The 25075-nt window shown below is 47.5% G+C and overlaps 1 protein-coding gene across 2 annotated transcripts in view; it reads left to right on the top strand.

The window, feature by feature from the left end:
* Positions 1-25075, top strand: part of smad9 (SMAD family member 9) — a 46330-nt gene that overhangs the window by 9693 nt on the left and 11562 nt on the right. The window contains exons 3-7 of one of the 2 annotated variants that reach the window (XM_065004948.1): positions 6065-6280; positions 10751-11008; positions 14906-15010; positions 17006-17227; positions 19763-20019. In XM_065004948.1, the coding sequence (XP_064861020.1) occupies positions 6065-6280; positions 10751-11008; positions 14906-15010; positions 17006-17227; positions 19763-20019 (1058 nt within the window). The remainder of the gene's footprint in view (positions 1-6064; positions 6281-10750; positions 11009-14905; positions 15011-17005; positions 17228-19762; positions 20020-25075) is intronic. The other variant, XM_065004949.1, reaches the window with a different exon arrangement.

The following is a 25075-nucleotide window of genomic DNA, read 5'->3' as shown; positions in this document are numbered from 1 at the left end:
GCATTACCTTCTGTTGCACCTTGCGGTCGGATGCCAAGCAGTTGCCATACCAAACGGTGATGCAGCCAGTCAAGATGCTCTCGATGGTGCCTGCTGTAAAACATTTTGAGGATCTGAGGGGCCCCATGCCAAATCTTTTCAGCCTCCTGAGGGGGAAGAGGCTTTGTCGTGCCCTCTTCACTACTGGGTTGGTGTGTTTGGACCATGATAGATCCTTAGTGATGTGGACACAGAGAAACTTCAAGCTCTCGACCCGCTCCACTACAGCCCTGTCGATGTGAATGGGGGCGTGGCTCGACCCCTCGTTTCCTGTAGTCCACGATCAGCTCCTTGGTCTTGCTGACGTTGAGGGAGAGGTTGTTGTCTTGGCAACACACTGCCAGGTCACTGACCTCCTCCCTATAGGTTGTCTCATCACCATCGGTGATCAGGCCTACCACTGTTATGTCGTCAACAGACTTAATGATGGTGTTGGAGTTGTGCCTGGCCACGCAGTCGTGGGTGAACAGTGAGTACAGGAGGGGACTGAGCACACACCCCTGAGAGGCCTCCGTGTTAAGGGTCAGTGTGGCGGATGTGTTGTTGCCTATCTTTACTACCTGGGGGCTTCCCGACAGGAAATCCATGATCCAGTTGCAGAGGGAGGTGTTCAGTCCCAGGGTCCTTAGCTTGGTGATGAGCTTGGAGGGCACTGTGGTGTTGAATGCTGAGCTGTAGTCAGTCAATGAACAGCATTCTCACGTAGGTGTTCCTTTTGTCCAAGTGGGAAAGGGCAGTGTGGAGTGAAATAGAGATTCGATCAGTTGTATGTGAGTTGGAGTGAGTCCAGTGTCAGTGTGTCTGGGATTATGGTGTTGATGTGAACCAGGATCAGCTTTTCAAAGCAGTTCATGGCCACAGATGTGAGTGCTACGGGACGTTAGTCATTTAAACAGGTTACCTAGGTGTTCTTGGGCACGGGGACTATGGTGGTCTGCTTGCAACATGTTGGTATTACAGGCTGGATTAGGGAGAGGTTGAAAATGCCAGTGAAGACACTTGCCAGCTGGTCAGCGCATGCTCTGAGTACTCATCCTGGTAATCTGTCTGGTCCTGCGGTCTTGTGAACGTTGACCTGTTTAAAGGTCTTACTCACATCGGCCACGGAGAGCGTGACCACACAGTCGTCCTGAACAGCTGGTGCCTTCAAGCATGGTTCAGGGTTGCTTGCCTCTAAATGAGCATAGAAGACATTCAGCTCATCTGGTAGGCTTGTGTCACTGGGCAGCTCGCGTCTGGGTTTCCCTTTGTAACCCGTGATAGTTTGCAAGTCCTGCCACATCCAACGAGTGTCAGAGCCGGTGTAGTAGGATTCAATCTTAATCCTGTATTGATGTTTTGTATGTCTTATAAACATTTGGGTTCGTGTCCCACTCTTTGAAAGCTACAGGTCTAGCCTTTACCTCAGTACGAATGTTTCCTGCTATCCATGGCTTCTGGTTGGGATATGTACGTACGGTCACTGTGGGGATGACTCATTACATTTACATTTAAGTCATTTAGCAGACGCTCTTATCCAGAGCGACTTACAAATTGGTGCATTCACCTTATGACCTCCAGTGGAACAGTAGTGCATCTAAATCTTTTCAGGGGGGGGGGTGAGAGGGATTACTTTATCCTATCCTAGGTATTCCTTAAAGAGGTGGGGTTTCAGGTGTCTCCGGAAGGTGGTGATTGACTCCGCTGTCCTGGCGTCGTGAGGGAGTTTGTTCCACCATTGGGGGGCCAGAGCAGCGAACAGTTTTGACTGGGCTGAGCGGGAACTGTACTTCCTCAGTGGTAGGGAGGCGAGCAGGCCAGAGGTGGATGAACGCAGTGCCCTTGTTTGGGTGTAGGGCCTGATCAGAGCCTGGAGGTACTGAGGTGCCGTTCCCCTCACAGCCCGTAGGCAAGCACCATGGTCTTGTAGCGGATGCGAGCTTCAACTGGAAGCCAGTGGAGGGAGCGGAGGAGCGGGGTGACGTGAGAGAACTTGGGAAGGTTGAACACCAGACGGGCTGCGGCGTTCTGGATGAGTTGTAGGGGTTTAATGGCACAGGCAGGGAGCCCAGCCAACAGCGAGTTGCAGTAATCCAGACGGGAGATGACAAGTGCCTGGATTAGGACCTGCGCCGCTTCCTGTGTGAGGCAGGGTCGTACTCTGCGGATGTTGTAGAGCATGAACCTACAGGAACGGGCCACCGCCTTGATGTTAGTTGAGAACGACAGGGTGTTGTCCAGGATCACGCCAAGGTTCTTAGCGCTCTGGGAGGAGGACACAATGGAGTTGTCAACCGTGATGGCGAGATCATGGAACGGGCAGTCCTTCCCCGGGAGGAAGAGCAGCTCCGTCTTGCCGAGGTTCAGCTTGAGGTGGTGATCCGTCATCCACACGGATATGTCTGCCAGACATGCAGAGATGCGATTCGCCACCTGGTCATCAGAAGGGGGAAAGGAGAAGATTAATTGTGTGTCGTCTGCATAGCAATGATAGGAGAGACCATGTGAGGTTATGACAGAGCCAAGTGACTTGGTGTATAGCGAGAATAGGAGAGGGCCTAGAACAGAGCCCTGGGGGACACCAGTGGTGAGAGCACGTGGTGTGGAGACGGATTCTCGCCACGCCACCTGGTAGGAGCGACCTGTCAGGTAGGACGCAATCCAAGCGTGGGCCGCGCCGGGAGATGCCCAACTCGGAGAGGGTGGAGAGGAGGATCTGATGGTTCACAGTATCGAAGGCAGCCGATAGGTCTAGAAGGATGAGAGCAGAGGAGAGAGAGTTAGCTTTAGCAGTGCGGAGCGCCTCCGTGATACAGAGAAGAGCAGTCTCAGTTGAATGACTAGTCTTGAAACCTGACTGATTTGGATCAAGAAGGTCATTCTGAGAGAGATAGCGGGAGAGCTGGCCAAGGACGGCACGTTCAAGAGTTTTGGAGAGAAAAGAAAGAAGGGATACTGGTCTGTAGTTGTTGACATCGGAGGGATCGAGTGTAGGTTTTTTCAGAAGGGGTGCAACTCTCGCTCTCTTGAAGACGGAAGGGACGTAGCCAGCGGTCAGGGATGAGTTGATGAGCGAGGTGAGGTAAGGGAGGAGGTCTCCGGAAATGGTCTGGAGAAGAGAGGAGGGGATAGGGTCAAGCGGGCAGGTTGTAGGGGCGGCCGGCCGTCACAAGACGCGAGATTTCATCTGGAGAGAGAGGGGAGAAAGAGGTCAGAGCACAGGGTAGGGCAGTGAGCAGAACCAGCGGTGTCGCTTTTGACTTAGCAAACGAGGATCGGATGTCGTCGACCTTCTTTTCAAAATGGTTGACGAAGTCATCTGCAGAGAGGGGGAGGGGGGGGGAGGAGGATTCAGGAGGGAGGAGAAGGTTGCAAAGAGCTTCCTAGGGTTAGAGGCAGATGCTTGGAATTTAGAGTGGTAGAAAGTGGCTTTAGCAGCAGAGAGAGAAGAGGAAAATGTAGAGAGGAGGGAGTGAAAGGATGTCAGGTCCGCAGGGAGGCGAGTTTTCCTCCATTTCCGCTCGGCTGCCCGGAGCCCTGTTCTGTGAGCTCGCAATGAGTCGTCGAGCCACGGAGCGGGAGGGGAGGACCGAGCCGGCCTGGAGTATAGGGGACAGAGAGAGTCAAAGGATGCAGAAAGGGAGGAGAGGAGGGTTGAGGAGGCAGAATCAGGAGATAGGTTGGAGAAGGTTTGAGCAGAGGGAAGAGATGATAGGATGGAAGAGGAGAGAGAGGGGGGGGAGAGAGAGCGAAGGTTGGGACGGCGCGATACCATCCGAGTAGGGGCAGTGTGGGAAGTGTTGGATGAGAGCGAGAGGGAAAAGGATACAAGGTAGTGGTCGGAGACTTGGAGGGGAGTTGCAACGAGGTTAGTGGAAGAACAGCATCTAGTAAAGATGAGGTCGAGCGTATTTCCTGCCTTGTGAGTAGGGGGGGAAGGTGAGAGGGTGAGGTCAAAGGAGGAGAGGAGTGGAAAGAAGGAGGCAGAGAGGAATGAGTCAAAGGTAGGCGTGGGGAGGTTAAAGTCGCCCAGAACTGTGAGAGGTGAGCCGTCCTCAGGAAAGGAGCTTATCAAGGCATCAAGCTCATTGATGAACTCTCCGAGGGAACCTGGAGGGCGATAAATGATAAGGATGTTAAGCTTGAAAGGGCTGGTAACTGTGACAGCATGGAATTCAAAGGAGGCGATAGACAGATGGGTAAGGGAGAAAGAGAGAATGACCACTTGGGAGAGATGAGGATCCCGGTGCCACCACCCCGCTGACCAGAAGCTCGGGGTGTGCGAGAACACGTGGGCAGACGAAGAGAGAGCAGTAGGAGTAGCAGTGTTGTCTGTGGTGATCCATGTTTCCGTCAGTGCCAAGAAGTCGAGGGACTGGAGGGAGACATAGGCGGAGATGAACTCTGCCTTGTTGGCCGCAGATCGGCAGTTCCAGAGGCTACCGGAGACCTGGAACTCCACGTGGGTCGGCGCGCTGGGACCACCAGATTAGGTACGCGCCACGCGGTGTGGAGCGTTTGTATGGTCTGTGCAGAGAGGAGAGAACAGGGATAGACAGACACATAGTTGACAGGCTACACAAGAGGCTACGCTAATGCAAAGGAGATTGGAATGACAAGTGGACTACACGTCACGAGTGTTCAGAGAGTTAAGCTTACGTAGCAAGAATCTTATTGACTAAAATGATTAAAATGATACAGTACTGCTGAAGTAGGCTAGCTGGCAGAGGCTACGTTGTTGACTAAGTAGGCTACCGTCGATACACTTATTACTGAAGCCAGTAACTGATGTGCCTGTTTGAGTTTTTGCTTGTAAGTATGAATCAGGAGGATAGAGTTATGGTCAGTTATGCCAAATGGAGGGCGAGTGAGAGCTTTGTATGCATCTCTGTTTTTGGAGTAAAGGTTTTTTTCGCCTCCAGTTGCACATGTGGTAGAAATGAGGTAAGACGGATTTCAGTTTTCCTGCATTGAAATCACCGGCCACTAGGAGAACGTTCTCTGGATGGGCATTTTCTTGTTTGTTTACGGTCCTATACAGCTCATTGAGTGCCGTCTTAGTGCATCGGTTTGCGGTGGTAAATCAACAGCTACGAAAAATATAGATGAAAACTCTTCTCGGTAAATAGTCTACATTAAGGATCTCTGCTCACCTCAGACAGGTATTCTGTCTGAGGTGAGCAGAGATCCTTAATGTTAGAGATGTTAGACCCCCCCTTGTAATAATGCCGTTCTATCCTACCGATGAACAGGGAAAAAAACAGCTAGATGTATATTATCCATGTCCTTGTTTAGCCACGACTCCCAGGAAGCGTAGGATGTTACAATTCTTCAGGTCCAGTTCATAGGATGGTCTCGAACGGATCAGTTCGACGACAGAGGGGCTTTATTTACCCTTATTATATTATATTATATTTACTTTATTTATTATTTACTCTTATTATATTATATTATATTTACTTTATTTATTATTTACGCGTCGCCATAGTTTCATCAGGACGGCCGCACGTCGGCCTCTATGTCGCCCATCTCTTTTCGCTTCCGGGCCTCGGGGATTTTAGGGCCTGGATTGGGATGAGCAGGAAGTCCTGCGTTCTCGACCTGTTGAAAGTAGAAATGTTCAACCAAACGGAGGTTGGTGATCTCTGTTCTGATGTCCAGAAGATCTTTTCATCACAGGAAACGATGACGGGAACATTATGTAAGAAAAGACAAAAAACTATTTTAAAAGTTATGAGGAGCGCAAAAAATATCAGAACTGGTCAGGAGCACGTAAAACAGCTAAACAATTCAGCGCCACGTGAGTGTGTGTGTGTGTGTGTGTGTGTGTGCGTGTGTGCGTGTGTGTGTGTGACCAGATCAAAGAGTGTTTATCCAGAGATTGTCACAACTAGGACCAGGAAACACGTCACTCCCCAGTGTCCATAACAGACAGGAAGTACACATCCATAGGAACCAACCTGTTCCTAAACTGTTCCCTTCGCCTTTCTTGTAGCTTATTCTGAAACTCCTCTGATCCAATCTCTCTCTCCACCTCCTCCAACAGGTAAGTGTGTGACCATCCCTCGGTCTCTGGACGGTCGTCTCCAGGTATCCCATCGTAAAGGTCTCCCCCACGTTATCTACTGCAGAGTGTGGAGGTGGCCCGACCTACAGTCTCATCACGAACTCAAGGCCTTGGAGTGCTGCGAATTCGCCTTCGGATCCAAACAGAAAGACATCTGTATCAACCCCTACCACTACAGACGGGTAGAGACACCAGGTATGAAGCTATATTAACCTCTACAGACACCAGGTATGAAGCTATATTAACCACTACAGACGGGTAGAGACACCAGGTATGAAGCTATATTAACCACTACAGACACCAGGTATGAAGCTATATTAACCCCTACCACTACAGACGGGTAGAGACACCAGGTATGAAGCTATATTAACCTCTACAGACACCAGGTATGAAGCTATATTAACCACTACAGACGGGTAGAGACACCAGGTATGAAGCTACATTAACCACTACAGACACCAGGTATGAAGCTATATTAACCACTACAGACGGGTAGAGACACCAGTTATGAAGCTATATTAACCTCTACAGACACCAGGTATGAAGCTATATTAACCACTACAGACGGGTAGAGACACCAGGTATGAAGCTATATTAACCACTACAGACACCAGGTATGAAGCTATATTAACCACTACAGACGGGTAGAGACACCAGGTATGAAGCTATATTAACATCTACAGACACCAGGTATGAAGCTATATTAACCCCTACCACTACAGACGGGTAGAGACACCAGGTATGAAGCTATATTAACCTCTACAGACACCAGGTATGAAGCTATATTAACCACTACAGACGGGTAGAGACACCAGGTATGAAGCTATATTAACCACTACAGACACCAGGTATGAAGCTATATTAACCCCTACCACTACAGACGGGTAGAGACACCAGGTATGAAGCTATATTAACCTCTACAGACACCAGGTATGAAGCTATATTAACCACTACAGACGGGTAGAGACACCAGGTATGAAGCTATATTAACCACTACAGACACCAGGTATGAAGCTATATTAACCACTACAGACGGGTAGAGACACCAGTTATGAAGCTATATTAACCTCTACAGACACCAGGTATGAAGCTATATTAACCACTACAGACGGGTAGAGACACCAGGTATGAAGCTATATTAACCACTACAGACACCAGGTATGAAGCTATATTAACCACTACAGACGGGTAGAGACACCAGGTATGTAGCTATATTAACCTCTACAGACACCAGGTATGAAGCTATATTAACCACTACAGATGGGTAGAGACACCAGGTATGAAGCTATATTAACCCCTACCACTACAGACGGGTAGAGACACCAGGTATGAAGCTATATTAACCACTACAGATGGGTAGAGACACCAGGTATGAAGCTATATTAACCTCTACAGACACCAGGTATGAAGCTATATTAACCCCTACCACTACAGATGGGTAGAGACACCAGGTATGAAGCTATATTAACCTCTACAGACACCAGGTATGAAGCTATATTAACCCCTACAGACAGGTAGAGACACCAGGTATGAAGCTATATTAACCCCTACAGACACCAGGTATGAAGCTATATTAACCACTACAGACGGGTAGAGACACCAGGTATGAAGCTATATTAACCACTACAGACGGGTAGAGACACCAGGTATGAAGCTATATTAACGTCTACAGACACCAGGTATGAAGCTATATTAACCCCTACAGACAGGTAGAGACACCAAGTATGAAGCTATATTAACCCCTACAGACAGGTAGAGACACCAGGTATGAAGCTATATTAACCACTACAGACACCAGGTATGAAGCTATATTAACCCCTACAGACACCAGTTATGAAGCTATATTAACCACTACAGACACCAGGTATGAAGCTATATTAACCCCTACAGACGGGTAGAGACACCAGGTATGAAGCTATATTAACCCCTACAGACACCAGGTATGAAGCTATATTAACCCCTACAGATGGGTAGAGACACCAGGTATGAAGCTATATTAACCCCTACAGACACCAGGTATGAAGCTATATTAACCCCTACAGACACCAGGTATGAAGCTATATTAAACCCTACAGACAGGTAGAGACACCAGGTATGAAGCTATATTAACCCCTACAGACAGGTAGAGACACCAGGTATGAAGCTATATTAACCCCTACAGACACCAGGTATGAAGCTATATTAACCCCTACAGACAGGTAGAGACACCAGTTATGAAGCTATATTAACCCCTACAGACAGGTAGAGACACCAGGTATGAAGCTATATTAACCACTACAGACAGGTAGAGACACCAGGTATGAAGCTATATTAACCACTACAGACAGGTAGAGACATCAGGTATGAAGCTATATTAACCACTACAGACAGGTAGAGACACCAGGTATGAAGCTATATTAACCCCTACAGACAGGTAGAGACACCAGTTATGAAGCTATATTAACCACTACAGACAGGTAGAGACACCAGGTATGAAGCTATATTAACCCCTACAGACAGGTAGAGACACCAGGTATGAAGCTATATTAACCACTACAGACAGGTAGAGACACCAGGTATGAAGCTATATTAACCCCTACCACTACAGATGGGTAGAGACACCAGGTATGAAGCTATATTAACCTCTACAGACACCAGGTATGAAGCTATATTAACCCCTACAGACACCAGGTATGAAGCTATATTAACCACTACAGACGGGTAGAGACACCAGGTATGAAGCTATATTAACCACTACAGACGGGTAGAGACACCAGGTATGAAGCTATATTAACCCCTACAGACACCAGGTATGAAGCTATATTAACCCCCACAGACAGGTAGAGACACCAGGTATGAAGCTATATTAACCACTACAGACAGGTAGAGACACCAGGTATGAAGCTATATTAACCCCTACAGACACCAGGTACGAAGCTATATTAACCCCCACAGACAGGTAGAGACACCAGGTATGAAGCTATATTAACCCCTACAGACAGGTAGAGACACCAGGTATGAAGCTATATTAACCACTACAGACAGGTAGAGACACCAGGTATGAAGCTATATTAACCCCTACAGACAGGTAGAGACACCAGGTATGAAGCTATATTAACCCCTACAGACAGGTAGAGACATCAGGTATGAAGCTATATTAACCCCTACAGACAGGTAGAGACACCAGGTATGAAGCTATATTAACCCCTACAGACACCAGGTATGAAGCTATATTAACCCCCACAGACAGGTAAAGACACCAGTTATGAAGCTATACTAACCCCTACAGACAGGTAGAGACACCAGGTATGAAGCTATATTAACCCCTACAGACACCAGGTACGAAGCTATATTAACCCCTACAGACAGGTAGAGACACCAGGTATGAAGCTATATTAACCACTACAGACAGGTAGAGACACCAGGTATGAAGCTATATTAACCCCTACAGACAGGTAGAGACACCAGGTATGAAGCTATATTAACCCCTACAGACAGGTAGAGACATCAGGTATGAAGCTATATTAACCCCTACAGACAGGTAGAGACACCAGGTATGAAGCTATATTAACCCCTACAGACACCAGGTATGAAGCTATATTAACCCCTACAGACACCAGGTATGAAGCTATATTAACCACTACAGACGGTTAGAGACACCAGGTATGAAGCTATATTAACCCCTACAGACACCAGGTATGAAGCTATATTAACCCCTACAGACACCAGGTATGAAGCTATATTAACCACTACAGACAGGTAGAGACACCAGGTATGAAGCTATATTAACCCCTACAGTCACCAGGTATGAAGCTATATTAACCCCTACAGACAGGTAGAGACACCAGGTGTATTACAATACAGGATGATATAATACGTCACACGTAGCCTAGACTCTTCTTACCTTTTACTGATTGCATACCTTTTTACTATATACAGTATGTAAATCAGAGATATAAATCAGAGATGGGATTTTGCCAGACTCAGTAGACTTTCCTGTGTTATCTAACCCAGTCTTGAGTCGGGATTGGCACCCTATTCAATAAATAGTGCACTACTGTTGACCAGGGCCCTCATAGGGAATAGGGTGCCATACCAGACACATCTCTGTGGTCTGTCTGTCTCTCTATTGTTCCTGTGTTTTAATTATCTGAGATAAAGGTCAGTAGAGGGATGTGGGACGAAACCTGATCACAGCCGCACTGTGTTCTGTTCAGAGACAAACTGGATTTACAGTTATTTGATATGAGAAGAACTGTACTGACTGATCAATCTCTCTGTCTCTCTCTTTCTCTGTCTCTCTCGGTCTTTGTCTCTCTCTCTCCTCTCCCTCTCTCTGTTTCTCTCCTCTCTCTCTGTTTGCCTCTCTCCTCTCCCCTCTCTGTTTCTCTCCTCTCTCTCTCTCCTTGTCTCCCTCTCTCTCCCTCTGTTTCTCTCCTCTCTTTGTCTCTCTCCTCTCCCTCTCTCCCCTCTCTCTGTTTCTCTCCTCTCCCTCCTCTCTCTCTCTCTGTCTCTCTGGCTCTCTCTGTCTCTGTCTGTCTGTTTGTCTCTCTCTCCCCCATTCTCTGCCTGTCTGTCTCTCTCACTGTCGATCTCTCTCTCTTTTTCTCTCTCTCCACCTTTCTCTGTCTCTCCCTTTCTCTGTCTTGTCTGTCTCTCTCTCTGTCTGTCCCCTCCCCCCCTCAGTGCTTCCCCCAGTGTTGGTCCCCCGCCACAGTGAGTTTAACCCCCAGCACAGTCTACTGGCTAAATTCCGGAACGCCTCGCTCCACAACGAGCCCCTGATGCCCCAGAATGCTACATATCCGGACTCCTTCCCTCCTCTCCCTTGCGCCTCCTTTTCCTCCACCTCCTCATCCTCTCTCACCCAGTCCCCCACCTCCGCCAGCTACCCCAACTCTCCCAGCAGCTCAGCCGAACCTACCAGCCCCTACCACATCACAGGTACACCTACTAAATGCATACGTATACTTAATACTACAAAACTACTACTACAGTCCTATAGCTGTGCCATACCACATTATAGGTAGAAATGCGATGACTGTATTGCTTTAGGCTGCTATTATCTCTATTGAGCTTATTACTGCAATGTAGCCCAAATGCCAGCAGGTGGCGATATTGAGTCGTTTCCATCTTACCATGCAAATGGCCGGCAATGCACTCGTATCCCCCTTGTACCGGTTCATACCTGAAACATTCTAAATTCAGGCTGCAAAGGTGTCGATTTCATCCTAAACTAGATTTAAATGGTGACAAGGCTGGGGGGAAAAAACGCTGAAAAATATGCTTTCTTTCTTTTATGAAACACAATTTTTCACCACCTTGTTAAAGCGACTAATGTCTAGGAAATGCTAGTCCTACTTCGTTGTTTACCCCTGTCTGGACGCAGGGTGCAACATCAGGAAGTAGCATTAACCACTAACATGGTGGTGCGAAACAGTGTTTTATAAAGACAGTACGCATATTTTCCCTGTTTATTCCCCCCCCCCACCTACATCCCATTACATTTAGTTCAGGAGGAAATCAACGCCTTTGCAGCCTGAATGGAGAATGTTGTAGTTAAGAACCGGTACAAGCCGACTGCATACAAAGTGTTTGGACCGTAAGATGGAGCCATCGATACCAGAACAATATTTAGGCTAATTTCAATGGCACTAGTACTACTACTAATATTGTAATACAGTACTACTACTAATATTGTAATACAGTACTACTACTAATATTGTAATACAGTACTACTACTGGTAGTGTAATACAGTACTACTACTAATATTGTAATACAGTACTACTACTAATATTGTAATACAGTACTACTACTGGTAGTGTAATACAGTACTACTACTAATATTGTAATAACGTACTACTACTGGTAGTGTAATACAGTACTACTACTAATATTGTAATACAGTACTACTACTAATATTGTAATACAGTACTACTACTGGTAGTGTAATACAGTACTACTACTAATATTGTAATACAGTACTACTACTAATATTGTAATACAGTACTACTACTGGTAGTGTAATACAGTACTACTCCTGGTAGTGTAATACAGTACTACTACTAATATTGTAATACAGTATTACTACTAATATTGTAATACAGTACTACTACTGGTAGTGTAATACAGTACTACTACTGGTAGTGTAATACAATACTACTACTAATATTGTAATACAGTACTACTACTGGTAGTTTAACACAGTACTACTACTAATATTGTAATACAGTACTACTACTGGTAGTGTAATACAGTACTACTAATAATATTGTAATACAGTACTACTACTGGTAGTGTAATACAGTACTACTAATAATATTGTAATACAGTACTACTACTGGTAGTGTAATACAGTACTACTACTGGTAGTGTAATACAGTACTACTACTGGTAGTGTAATACAGTACTACTACTGGTAGTGTAATACAGTACTACTAATAATATTGTAATACAGTACTACTACTGGTAGTGTAATACAGTACTACTAATAATATTGTAATACAGTACTACTAATAATATTGTAATACAGTACTACTACTGGTAGTGTAATACAGTACTACTACTGGTAGTGTAATACAGTACTACTACTGGTAGTGTAATACAGTACTACTACTAATATTGTAATACAGTACTACTACTGGTAGTGTAATACAGTACTACTACTGGTAGTGTAATACAATACTACTACTAATATTGTAATACAGTACTACTACTGGTAGTTTAACACAGTACTACTACTAATATTGTAATACAGTACTACTACTGGTAGTGTAATACAGTACTACTAATAATATTGTAATACAGTACTACTACTGGTAGTGTAATACAGTACTACTAATAATATTGTAATACAGTACTACTACTGGTAGTGTAATACAGTACTACTACTGGTAATGTAATACAGTACTACTACTGGTAGTGTAATACAGTACTACTAATAATATTGTAATACAGTACTACTACTAATATTGTAATACAGTACTACTACTAATATTGTAATACAGTACTACTACTGGTGGTGTAATACAGTACTACTACTGGTAGTGTAATACAATAACTACAATACTACTACAGTACTACTAATAATATTGTAATACAGTACTACTACTGGTAGTGTAATACAGTACTACTACTGGTAGTGTAATACAGTACTACTACTAATATAGTAATACAGTACTACTACTGGTAGTGTAATACAGTACTACTACTGGTGGTGTAATACAGTACTACTACTGGTAGTGTAATACAGTACTACTACTGGTAGTGTAATACAGTACTACTACTGGTAGTGTAATACAGTACTACTACTGGTAGTGTAATACAGTACTACTACTAATATAGTAATACAGTACTACTACTGGTAGTGTAATACAGTACTACTAATAATATTGTAAAACAGTACTACTACTGGTAGTGTAATACAGTACTACTAATAATATTGTAATACAGTACTACTACTGGTAGTGTAATACAGTACTACTACTGGTAGTGTAATACAGTACTACTACTGGTAGTGTAATACAGTACTACTACTAATATTGTAATACAGTACTACTACTGGTAGTGTAATACAGTACTACTACTGGTAGTGTAATACAATACTACTACTAATATTGTAATACAGTACTACTACTGGTAGTTTAACACAGTACTACTACTAATATTGTAATACAGTACTACTACTGGTAGTGTAATACAGTACTACTAATAATATTGTAATACAGTACTACTACTGGTAGTGTAATACAGTACTACTAATAATATTGTAATACAGTACTACTACTGGTAGTGTAATACAGTACTACTACTAATATTGTAATACAGTATTACTACTGGTAGTGTAATACAGTACTACTACTGGTAGTGTAATACAGTACTACTACTGGTAGTGTAATACAGTACTACTACTGGTGGTGTAATACAGTACTACTACTGGTAGTGTAATACAGTACTACTACTAATATTGTAATACAGTACTACTACTAATATTGTAATACAGTACTACTACTAATATTGTAATACAGTACTACTACTGGTGGTGTAATACAGTACTACTACTGGTAGTGTAATACAATACTACTACTAATATTGTAATACAGTACTACTACTGGTAGTTTAACACAGTACTACTACTAATATTGTAATACAGTACTACTACTGGTAGTGTAATACAGTACGACTAATAATATTGTAATACAGTACTACTACTGGTAGTGTAATACAGTACTACTACTAATATAGTAATACAGTACTACTACTGGTAGTGTAATACAATACTACTACTAATATTGTAATACAGTACTACTACTGGTAGTGTAATACAGTACTACTACTAATATTGTAATACAGTACTACTACTGGTAGTTTAACACAGTACTACTACTAATATTGTAATACAGTACTACTACTGGTAGTGTAATACAGTACTACTAATAATATTGTAATACAGTACTACTACTGGTAGTGTAATACAGTACTACTACTGGTAGTGTAATACAGTACTACTACTAATATAGTAATACAGTACTACTACTGGTAGTGTAATACAGTACTACTACTAATATAGTAATACAGTACTACTACTGGTAGTGTAATACAGTACCATTGCAGTAATCATCTTAATAAAGATCAAATAGTCATTTGTCCTAGTATAAGTAGTATAATCCTTTTGTAGCTATGTATATTTTTTAAACTTTTGATGTGTTGTAATTTTTCTTCCTCCCCCTTCTGTCCCCCTCCCGTTCCCTTCCGCCCCCCCCTCTGTTCCCCTCCGCCCCTCTTTGTTCCGCTCCACCCTCTACTCCCTCAATGCCCCCCCGCTGTTCCCTTCTTCCCAGCAGAGACCCCACCTCCCCCCTATAGCATGATGGAGACAGTCCCAACTGAGGATGTCAAGCCTGGAGACTCCACACACAAGCTCACCTTCTCAGCTCCGCACATAGGTTAAAAAAATTAATAATCCTTAAACTAATCCTAGCATTTGTCTTTTCCTACTCCTACTGGCTCTGCTGATATCGTCTTTATCGAAGAAACATGTACTTACTATGACTGTGAAATGTGGTTGTCCCACCGAGTGCATTTGGAAAGTATTCAGATCCCTTGACTTTTTACACATTTTGTTACATTACAGCCTTATTCTAAAATGGATTAAATAGTTTTTTCCCCCCTAATAATTATAGACACAATACCCCATAATGACAAAGCATAAACAGGTTTTTAGACAATTTTGCAAATGTATTCAAAATAAAAAAAACTTAAATATCATATTTCCATAAGTATTCAGACCCTTTACTCAGTACTTTGTTGAATCACATTTGGCAGTGATTACAGCCTTGAGTCTTCTTGGGTATGTCGCTACAAGCTTGGCGCACCTGTATTTGGGGAGTTTCTCCCATTCTTCTCTGCAGATCCTCTCAAGCTCTGTCAGGTTGGATGGGGAGCGTCGCTGCACAGCTATTTTCAGGTCTCTCCAGAGATGTTCGATCGGGTTCAAGTCCGGGCTCTGGCTGGTCCACTCAAAGACATTCAGTGACCTGTCCCAAAGCCACTCCTGCGTTGTCTTGGCTTTGTGCTTACGGTCATTGTCAATTTGGAAGGTGAACCTTCGCCCCAGTCTGAGGTCCTGTGTGCTCTGGAGCAGGTTTTCATTAAGGATCTCTCTGTACTTTGCTCCATTCATCTTTCCCTCTACCCTGACTAATCTCCTAGTCCCTGCTGCTGAAAAACATTCCCACAGCATGATGCTGCCACCACCATGCTTCACCGTAGGGATGGTGCCAGGTTTCCTCCAGACATGATGCTGCCACCACCGTGCTTCACCGTAGGGATGATGCCAGGTTTCCTCCAGACATGATGCTGCCACCACCATGCTTCACCGTAGGGATGGTGCCAGGTTTCCTCCAGACATGATGCTGCCACCACCATGCTTCACCTTAGGGATGGTGCCAGGTTTCCTCCAGACATGATGCTGCCACCACCATGCTTCACCGTAGGGATGGTGCCAGGTTTCCTCGAGAAGTGACGTATGGTATTCAGGCCAAAGAGTTGAGTCTTGGTTTCATCATACCAGAGAATCTTCTTTCCTTGAGTCCTTGTTTTGGTACCCTTCCCCAGATCTGTGCCTCGACACAATCCTGTCTCTGAGCTCTACGGACAATTCCTTCAACCTCAAGGCTTGGTTTTTGCTCTGACATGCACTGTCAACTGTGGGACCTTATATAGACAGCTGTGTGCCTTTCCAAATCATGTCCAGTCAATTAAATATACCACAGGTAGACTCCAATCAAGTTGTAGAAACATCTCAAGGATGATCAATGGAAACAGGATGCACCTGAGCTCAATTTCGAGTCATAGCAAAGGGTCTGAATACCTGTTTCAGTCAGCATGCTTCAGTCAGCATGCCTCAGTCAGCATGCTTCAGTCAGCATGCCCCAGTCAGCATGCCTCAGTCAGCATGCTTCAGTCAGCATGCCTCAGTCAGCATGCTTCAGTCAGCATGCCTCAGTCAGCATGCTTCAGTTCGGCATGCTTCAGTCAGCATGCCTCAGTCAGCATGCTTCAGTTCGGCATGCTTCAGTCAGCATACATCAGTCAGCATGCCTCAGTCAGCATGCATCAGTCAGCATGCTTCAGTTCGGCTGCCGAACCGAACAAGTGTACTCGCATACTCCCTTAAAAGACCTTCCCTTGAAAAACAAGAAAAAACGCGGCAATAGTACTGTTTGTCCATCTTGAGACGCCGTAGCCAGTATTCACTTCCTAGTCATAATTAATCAAAGATAACTCAAGAAATATGGCGTTAATTTTGACGGGGTTTTTTTTGCCATGGAGATCTTAGTCACGCAATTGTACATCTAACTAAGAGATTTGGTGCATTATTTTTCAACTGTTTGGTCCTGGAAGCATGTGGACGCCTTAACCCTTCCCTCTCTGTATAGATCTGCGGCCTGTGTGTTATGAGGAGCCAGAGTACTGGTGTTCAGTGGCGTACTACGAGCTGAATAATCGTGTTGGAGAGACGTTCCACGCCTCGTCCCGTAGCGTCCTGGTGGACGGCTTCACCGACCCCTCCAACAACAAGAACCGCTTCTGTCTCGGCCTGCTGTCTAACGTCAACCGCAACTCAACCATCGAACACACACGCAGGCACATAGGAAAAGGTGAGAAGGCACACGCAGAGGCGGAAAGCACACACACACACACGCACATACACACGCACATACATAGGCACACACACACACACACACACATACAGAGGCACACAGGCAAAGGAACATAGTGAAAATGACCCATTTTAAATAAAGTGTTCATTCATTATGAGTGTTTGTTTCACAATGTAAACAACTAGTCATCTGCCACTGTGCCTCCCTAATGGTACTCAATTCCTTATATAGTGTATTCCTTTTGACCCAGAGACCTCTGGGAGCCATAGAAAGCCATTTGAAGCCATAGGAAGCCATTTGAAGCCATATAGAGCCATAGGAAGTGATAGGGAGCCATAGGAAGTGATAGGAAGCCATTTGAAGCCATAGGGAGCCATAGGAGGCCATATGGAGCCATTTGAAGCCATAGGAAGCGATATGGAGACATTTGAAGCCATAGGGAGCCATTTGAAGCCATAGGAAGCCATAGGGAGCCATCTGAAGCCATAGGAAGCGATATGGAGACATTTGAAGCCATAGGAAGCCATAGGAAGCCATTTGAAGCCATAGGGAGCCATTTGAAGCCATAGGAAGCGATATGGAGCAATTTGAAGCCATAGGGAGCCATTTGGGATGCAGACATAGTAACATGTCTTCTTATTTTATTAAAGAGAGTTCAGTAACAGAGGAAAAGTCCTGCTGGTCTCTCACTTAGACTGGCGACAAACCATGTACCATGGCTGTTGTAGGTCTCTCTCTGTGTGTGTGAGTGTGAGTGTGTGTGTGTGTGTGTGTGTGTGTGTGTGTGTGTGAGTGAGTGAGTGAGTGAGTGAAAGAGGCCCATATGACCTGGGACAGCCTGGCCTTTTGGCTTTTCTCATGGTGTCAGATCATAGTTGCCGTGCCAACATTGGATAAAGATAAAACGTTGCCATGGGCTGCTGTCAAAAACATGTGTGGTGTTGGGAACTAGGAGAGGTGGTGTTGGGAACTAGAAGAGGTGGTGTTGGGAACTAGGAGAGGTGGTGTTGGGAACTAGGAGAGGTGGTGTTGGGAACTAGGAGAGGTGGTGTTGGGAACTAGGAGAGGTGGTGTTGGGAACTAGGAGACGTCGGAGGGGTGGGAGAGGTGGTGTTGGGAACTAGGAGACGTCGGAGGGGTGGGAGAGGTGGTGTTGGGAACTAGGAGAGGTGGTGTTGGGAACTAGGAGAGGTGGTGTTGGGAACTAGGAGAGGTGGTGTTGGGAACTAGGAGAGGTGGTGTTGGGAACTAGGAGAGGTGGTGTTGGGAACTAGGAGAGGTGGTGTTGGGAACTAGGAGACGTCGGAGGGGTGGGAGAGGTGGTGTTGGGAACTAGGAGAGGTGGTGTTGGGAACTAGGAGAGGTCGGAGGGGTGGGAGAGGTGGTGTTGGGAACTAGGAGAGGTCGGAGGGGTGGGAGAGGTGGTGTTGGGAACTAGGAGAGGTGGTGTTGGGAACTAGGAGAGGTCGGAGGGTGGGAGAGGTGGTGTTGGGAACTAGGAGAGGTCGGAGGGGTGGGAGAGGTGGTGTTGGGAACTAGGAGAGGTCGGAGGGGTGGGAGAGGTGGTGTTGGGAACTAGGAGAGGTCGGAGGGGTGGGAGAGGTGGTGTTGGGAACTAGGAGAGGTCGGAGGGGTGGGAGAGGTGGTGTTGGGAACTAGGAGAGGTCGGAGGGGTGGGAGAGGAGCCAAGTTTGGGCCTCCTCCCACATCCATCAGTCCCCCAGTACACACACACACACACAGGGGATCGGACACAAGTGATGTGAATCTATCCAGACACGGCTGGTTTATAAGGAGACCATTACCGCTCTGTCTTGGCAAGGGATGAAACACTCAGCTAGGTGTGTCATGATAGCTAGCTTTAGAGACATTACACTGGAATGATAGTGTCATGATAGCTAGCTTTGGAGACATTACACTGGAATGATAGTGTCACGATAGCTAGCTTTAGAGACATTACACTGGAATGATAGTGTCATGATAGCTAGCTTTAGAGACATTACACTGGAATGATAGTGTCATGATAGCTAGCTTTGGAGACATTACACTGGAATGATAGTGTCACGATAGCTAGCTTTAGAGACATTACACTGGAATGATAGTGTCATGATAGCTAGCTTTAGAGACATTACACTGGAATGATAGTGTCATTATAGCTAGCTTTAGAGACATTACACTGGAATGATAGTGTCACGATAGCTAGCTTTAGAGACATTACACTGGAATGATAGTGTCATGATAGCTAGCTTTAGAGACATTACACTGGAATGATAGTGTCATGATAGATAGCTTTGGGAGACATTACACTGAGAAACTCTGCTAGGAACCAGGGAGTAAACCATAAATATAGTCCGTTTTCAAAGACGCAAACTGTTATTGTAGGCTACTGCTAGAAAATAATGATATTATTGGAGCGATTTTATTTTCTACTTATTCATGTCTCTCCGTACAGCCTCTTCTCTGCCAAGATGATAGCAGATAGCAATGAGGTCAAGGATTTTAACCCTTCTGGCTCTCTCCTCCCCCCTCCAGGTGTCCATCTCTACTACGTGGGTGGTGAGGTGTATGCCGAGTGTCTGAGTGACAGCAGTATCTTCGTCCAGAGTCGTAACTGTAACTATCAGCATGGTTTCCATGCCACCACCGTGTGTAAGATCCCCAGCGGCTGTAGTCTGAAGATCTTCAACAACCAGCTGTTCGCCGAGCTCCTCTCTCAGTCCGTCAACCACGGCTTCGAGGTGGTCTACGAACTCACCAAGATGTGTACTATACGCATGAGCTTTGTCAAGGTAACTGGGGTCAGGGGTTAGAGGTCAGATGGTGAAGGGTCAGGTATTAGAGGGTGGGGTTAGAGGTCAGGGGTGAAGGGTCAGGTGTTAAGAGGGTGGGGTTATGAGAGAGTCTGCATGGGCAGTGAATGTAGCACTGAAACGCACATTTAAACAGATGTCTGTGAGCGAAGAGAAGAGAACTGAGATGTCTACTTTGTTTCCACGGTAACTCAACACCATGTTATTCTGATACTTGGCTCTGTAGAAACGACATTGTTTAGGAGCTTCAAGAAAAAATGATGTAATAGTTAACAGCCTACAAACTTCAGATGGCATTCAATATCTTTTTTTATGTTTGCCAAATATTTCTAAATGGTTTTATGAATTGTACAAATTTGAAAGAAGTCATTATGTTGAAAGCGTTGTTTCCATGGTAACTCAACACAATGATGTTCTGATATTTGGCTCCCGCCTGGAGTGAGAGTGTTCCAAGACCACTACACACACACATATTGGTCACGGTCGTATCTTGTTACACACACGTACACCAACACACACACCCCGCGTGCACGTATATACGCAAAGGGAGGGACTACAGGGAGGGACTACAGGGGGGAACTACAGGGGGGAACTACAGGGGGGAACTACAGGGAGGGACTACAGGGAGGAACTACAGGGAGGAACACAGGGAGGGACTACAGGGAGGAACACAGGGAGGAACACAGGGAGGGACTACAGGGAGGAACACAGGGGGGAACTACAGGGAGGAACACAGGGAGGGACTACAGGGAGGGACTACAGGGAGGAACTACAGGGAGGAACACAGGGAGGGACTACAGGGAGGAACAAAGGGAGGGACTACAGGGAGGAACTACAGGGAGGAACACAGGGAGGGACTACAGGGAGGAACACAGGGGGAACTACAGGGAGGAACTACAGGGGGACTACAGGGAGGGACTATAGGGGGACTACAGGGAGGAACTACAGGGAGGGACACAGGGGGGACTACAGGGAGGGACACAGGGGGACTACAGGGAGGGACTACAGGGAGGAACACAGGGATGAACTACAGGGAGGGACTACAGGGAGGAACTACAGGGAGGGACTACAGGGAGGGACTACAGGGAGGAACACAGGGAGGAACTACAGGGAGGGACTACAGGGAGGGACTACAGGGATGAACTACAGGGAGGGACTACAGGGAGGAACACAGGGAGGAACTACAGGGAGGGACTACAGGGAGGAACACAGGGAGGAACACAGGGAGGAACACAGAGAGGGACTACAGGGAGGGACTACAGGGAAGAACACAGGGAGGGACTACAGGGAGGAACACAGAGAGGGACTACAGGAAGGGATTACAGGGATGAACACAGGGGGGAACTACAGGGAGGAACAACAGGGGGGGACTATAGGGAGGGACTACAGGGAGGAACACAGGGAGGGACTACAGGGAGGAACACAGGGAGGGACTACAGGGAGGAACACAGAGAGGGGCTACAGGGAGGGACTACAGGGAAGAACACAGGGAGGGACTACAGGGAGGAACACAGAGAGGGACTACAGGGAGGGACTACAGGGAGGAACACAGGAGGGACTACAGGGAGGAATACAGGGGGGACTACAGGGAGGGACTACAGGGAGGGACTATAGGGAGGGACTACAGGGGGGACTACAGGGAGGAACACAGGGAGGGACTACAGGGAGGGACTACAGGGAAGAACTACAGGGAGGAACTACAGGGAGGAACACAGGGAGGAACACAGGGAGGGACTACAGGGAGGAACACAGAGAGGGACTACAGGGAGGAACACAGAGAGGGACTACAGGAAGGGATTACAGGGATGAACACAGGGGGGAACTACAGGGAGGAACAACAGGGGGACTATAGGGAGGGACTACAGGGAGGAACACAGGGAGGGACTACAGGGAGGAACACAGGAGGGACTACAGGGAACTACAGGGGGAAACCAGGGGGACTACAGGGAACTACAGGGGGAACTACAGGGAGGAACACAGGGGGGACTATAGGGAGGAACACAGGGAGGGACTACAGGGAGGAACACAGGAGGGACTACAGGGAGGGACTACAGGGAGGGACTATAGGGAGGGACTACAGGGGGGACTACAGGGGGGAACACAGGGAGGGACTACAGGGAGGAACTACAGGGAGGAACACAGGGAGGAACTACAGGGAGGGACTACAGGGAGGAACTACAGGGAGGGACTACAGGGAGGAACACAGAGAGGGACTACAGGGAGGGACTACAGGGAAGAACACAGGGAGGGACTACAGGGGGGAACTACAGGGGGGAACTACAGGGAGGAACACAGGGGGGACTACAGGGAGGAACACAGGGAGGGACTACAGGGAGGAACTACAGGGAGGAACACAGGGAGGAACACAGGGGGGAACACAGGGGAGAACACAGGGAGGGACTACAGGGAGGAACACAGAGAGGGGCTACAGGGAGGGACTACAGGGAAGAACACAGGGAGGGACTACAGGGAGGAACACAGAGAGGGGCTACAGGGAGGGACTACAGGGAAGAACACAGGGAGGGACTACAGGGAGGAACACAGAGAGGGACTACAGGGAGGAACACAGGGAGGAACACAGGAGGGACTACAGGGAGGAATACAGCGGGGACTACAGGGAGGGACTACAGGGAGGGACTATAGGGAGGGACTACAGGGGGGACTACAGGGAGGAACACAGGGAGGGACTACAGGGAGGAACTACAGGGAGGGACTACAGGGGGAACTACAGGGGGAACTACAGGGGGAACACAGGGGGGACTACAGGGAGGAACACAGGGAGGGACTACAGGGAGGAACTACAGGGAGGAACACAGGGAGGAACACAGGGGGGAACACAGGGGGGAACTACAGGGGAGAACACAGGGAGGGACTACAGGGAGGAACACAGAGAGGGGCTACAGGGAGGGACTACAGGGAAGAACACAGGGAGGGACTACAGGGAGGAACACAGAGAGGGGCTACAGGGAGGGACTACAGGGAAGAACACAGGGAGGGACTACAGGGAGGAACACAGAGAGGGACTACAGGGAGGAACACAGGGAGGGACTACAGGGAGGAACACAGGAGGGACTACAGGGAGGAATACAGCGGGGACTACAGGGAGGGACTACAGGGAGGGACTATAGGGAGGGACTACAGGGGGGACTACAGGGAGGAACACAGGGAGGGACTACAGGGAGGAACTACAGGGAGGAACACAGGGAGGGACTACAGGGAGGAACTACAGGGAGGAACACAGGGAGGAACACAGGGAGGGACTACAGGGAGGAACACAGAGAGGGACTACAGGGAGGGACTACAGGGAAGAACACAGAGAGGGACTACAGGGGGGAACTACAGGGAGGAACTACAGGGGGGAACTACAGGGAGGAACACAGAGAGGGGCTACAGGGAGGGACTACAGGGAAGAACACAGGGAGGGACTACAGGGAGGAACACAGAGAGGGACTACAGAGAGGAACACAGGGAGGGACTACAGGGAGGAACTACAGGGAGGAACACAGGGAGGAACTACAGGGAGGAACACAGGGAGGAACACAGGGGGGAACACAGGGGGGAACTACAGGGAGGAACTACAGGGGAGAACACAGGGAGGGACTACAGGGAGGAACACAGAGAGGGGCTACAGGGAGGGACTACAGGGAAGAACACAGGGAGGGACTACAGGGAGGAACACAGAGAGGGGCTACAGGGAGGGACTACAGGGAAGAACACAGGGAGGGACTACAGGGAGGAACACAGAGAGGGACTACAGGGAGGAACACAGGGAGGGACTACAGGGAGGAACACAGGAGGGACTACAGGGAGGAATACAGGAGGGACTACAGGGAGGGACTACAGGGAGAGACTACAGGGGGAACACAGGAGGGACTACAGGGGAGGGAGGAACACAGGGAGGAACTACAGGGAGGAACTACAGGGAGGAACTACAGGGGGAGGAACACAGGAGGGACTACAGGGAGGAACACAGGGAGGAACACAGGGGGGAGAGGACTACAGGGAGGGAACAGGGAGGGACTACAGGGAGGGACTACAGGGAGGAACACAGGGAGGAACAGGGAGTACAGGGAGGAACTACAGGGAGGAACTACAGGAACACAGGGAGGAACTACACTACAGGGAGGAACACAGGGAGGGACTACAGGGAGGAACACAGGAGGGAACACAGGGAGGGACTACAGGAAGAACACAGGAGGGGGGGACTACAGGGGACTACAGGGAGGAACTACAGGGAGGAACTACACAGGGAGGGACTACAGGGAGGAACACAGAGAGGGGCTACAGGGAGGGACTACAGGGAAGAACACAGGGAGGGACTACAGGGGGGAGGAACACAGAGGGAGGGAGGAACTACAGGGGGAACACAGGGAGGAACAGGGGGAACACAGGGAGGAACTACAGGGAGGAACTACAGAACACAGGGGGAGGGGGAACTACAGGGAGGGGACTACAGGGAGGACTACAGGGGGAACACAGGGAGGAACACACAGGGGGAACTACAGGGAGGGACTACAGGGGGAACACAGGGAGGGACTACAGGGAGGAACACAGAGAGGGACTACAGGGAGGAACACAGGGAGGGACTACAGGGAGGAACACAGGAGGGACTACAGGGAGGGACTACAGGGAGGAGACTACAGGGAGGAACACAGGGAGGGACTACAGGGAGGAACTACAGGGAGGAACACAGGGAGGAACTACAGGGAGGAACTACAGGGAGGAACTACAGGGAGGAACACAGGGAGGGACTACAGGGAGGAACACAGAGAGGGACACAGGGAGGGACTACAGGGAGGAACACAGGAGGGACAGGGGGAACTACAGGGAGGGACTACAGGGGGAACACAGGAACTACAGGGAGGACAGGGAAGAACACAGGACAGGGAGGAACACAGAGAGGGACTACGGAGGAGGAGGGACACAGGGAGGAACACAGGAGGAGGGGGAACTACAGGGAGGAACACAGGAGGGGAAACTACAGGGAGGAACTACAGGGGAGAACACAGGGAGGGACTACAGGGAGGGAGGGGCT

This window comes from Oncorhynchus nerka, linkage group LG19, assembly GCF_034236695.1.
Source record: "Oncorhynchus nerka isolate Pitt River linkage group LG19, Oner_Uvic_2.0, whole genome shotgun sequence".
NCBI classification, from domain to species: domain Eukaryota; kingdom Metazoa; phylum Chordata; class Actinopteri; order Salmoniformes; family Salmonidae; genus Oncorhynchus; species Oncorhynchus nerka.
Note: the sequence above shows the minus strand (reverse complement) of the source record. Positions and strands in the feature narration are given on the sequence as shown.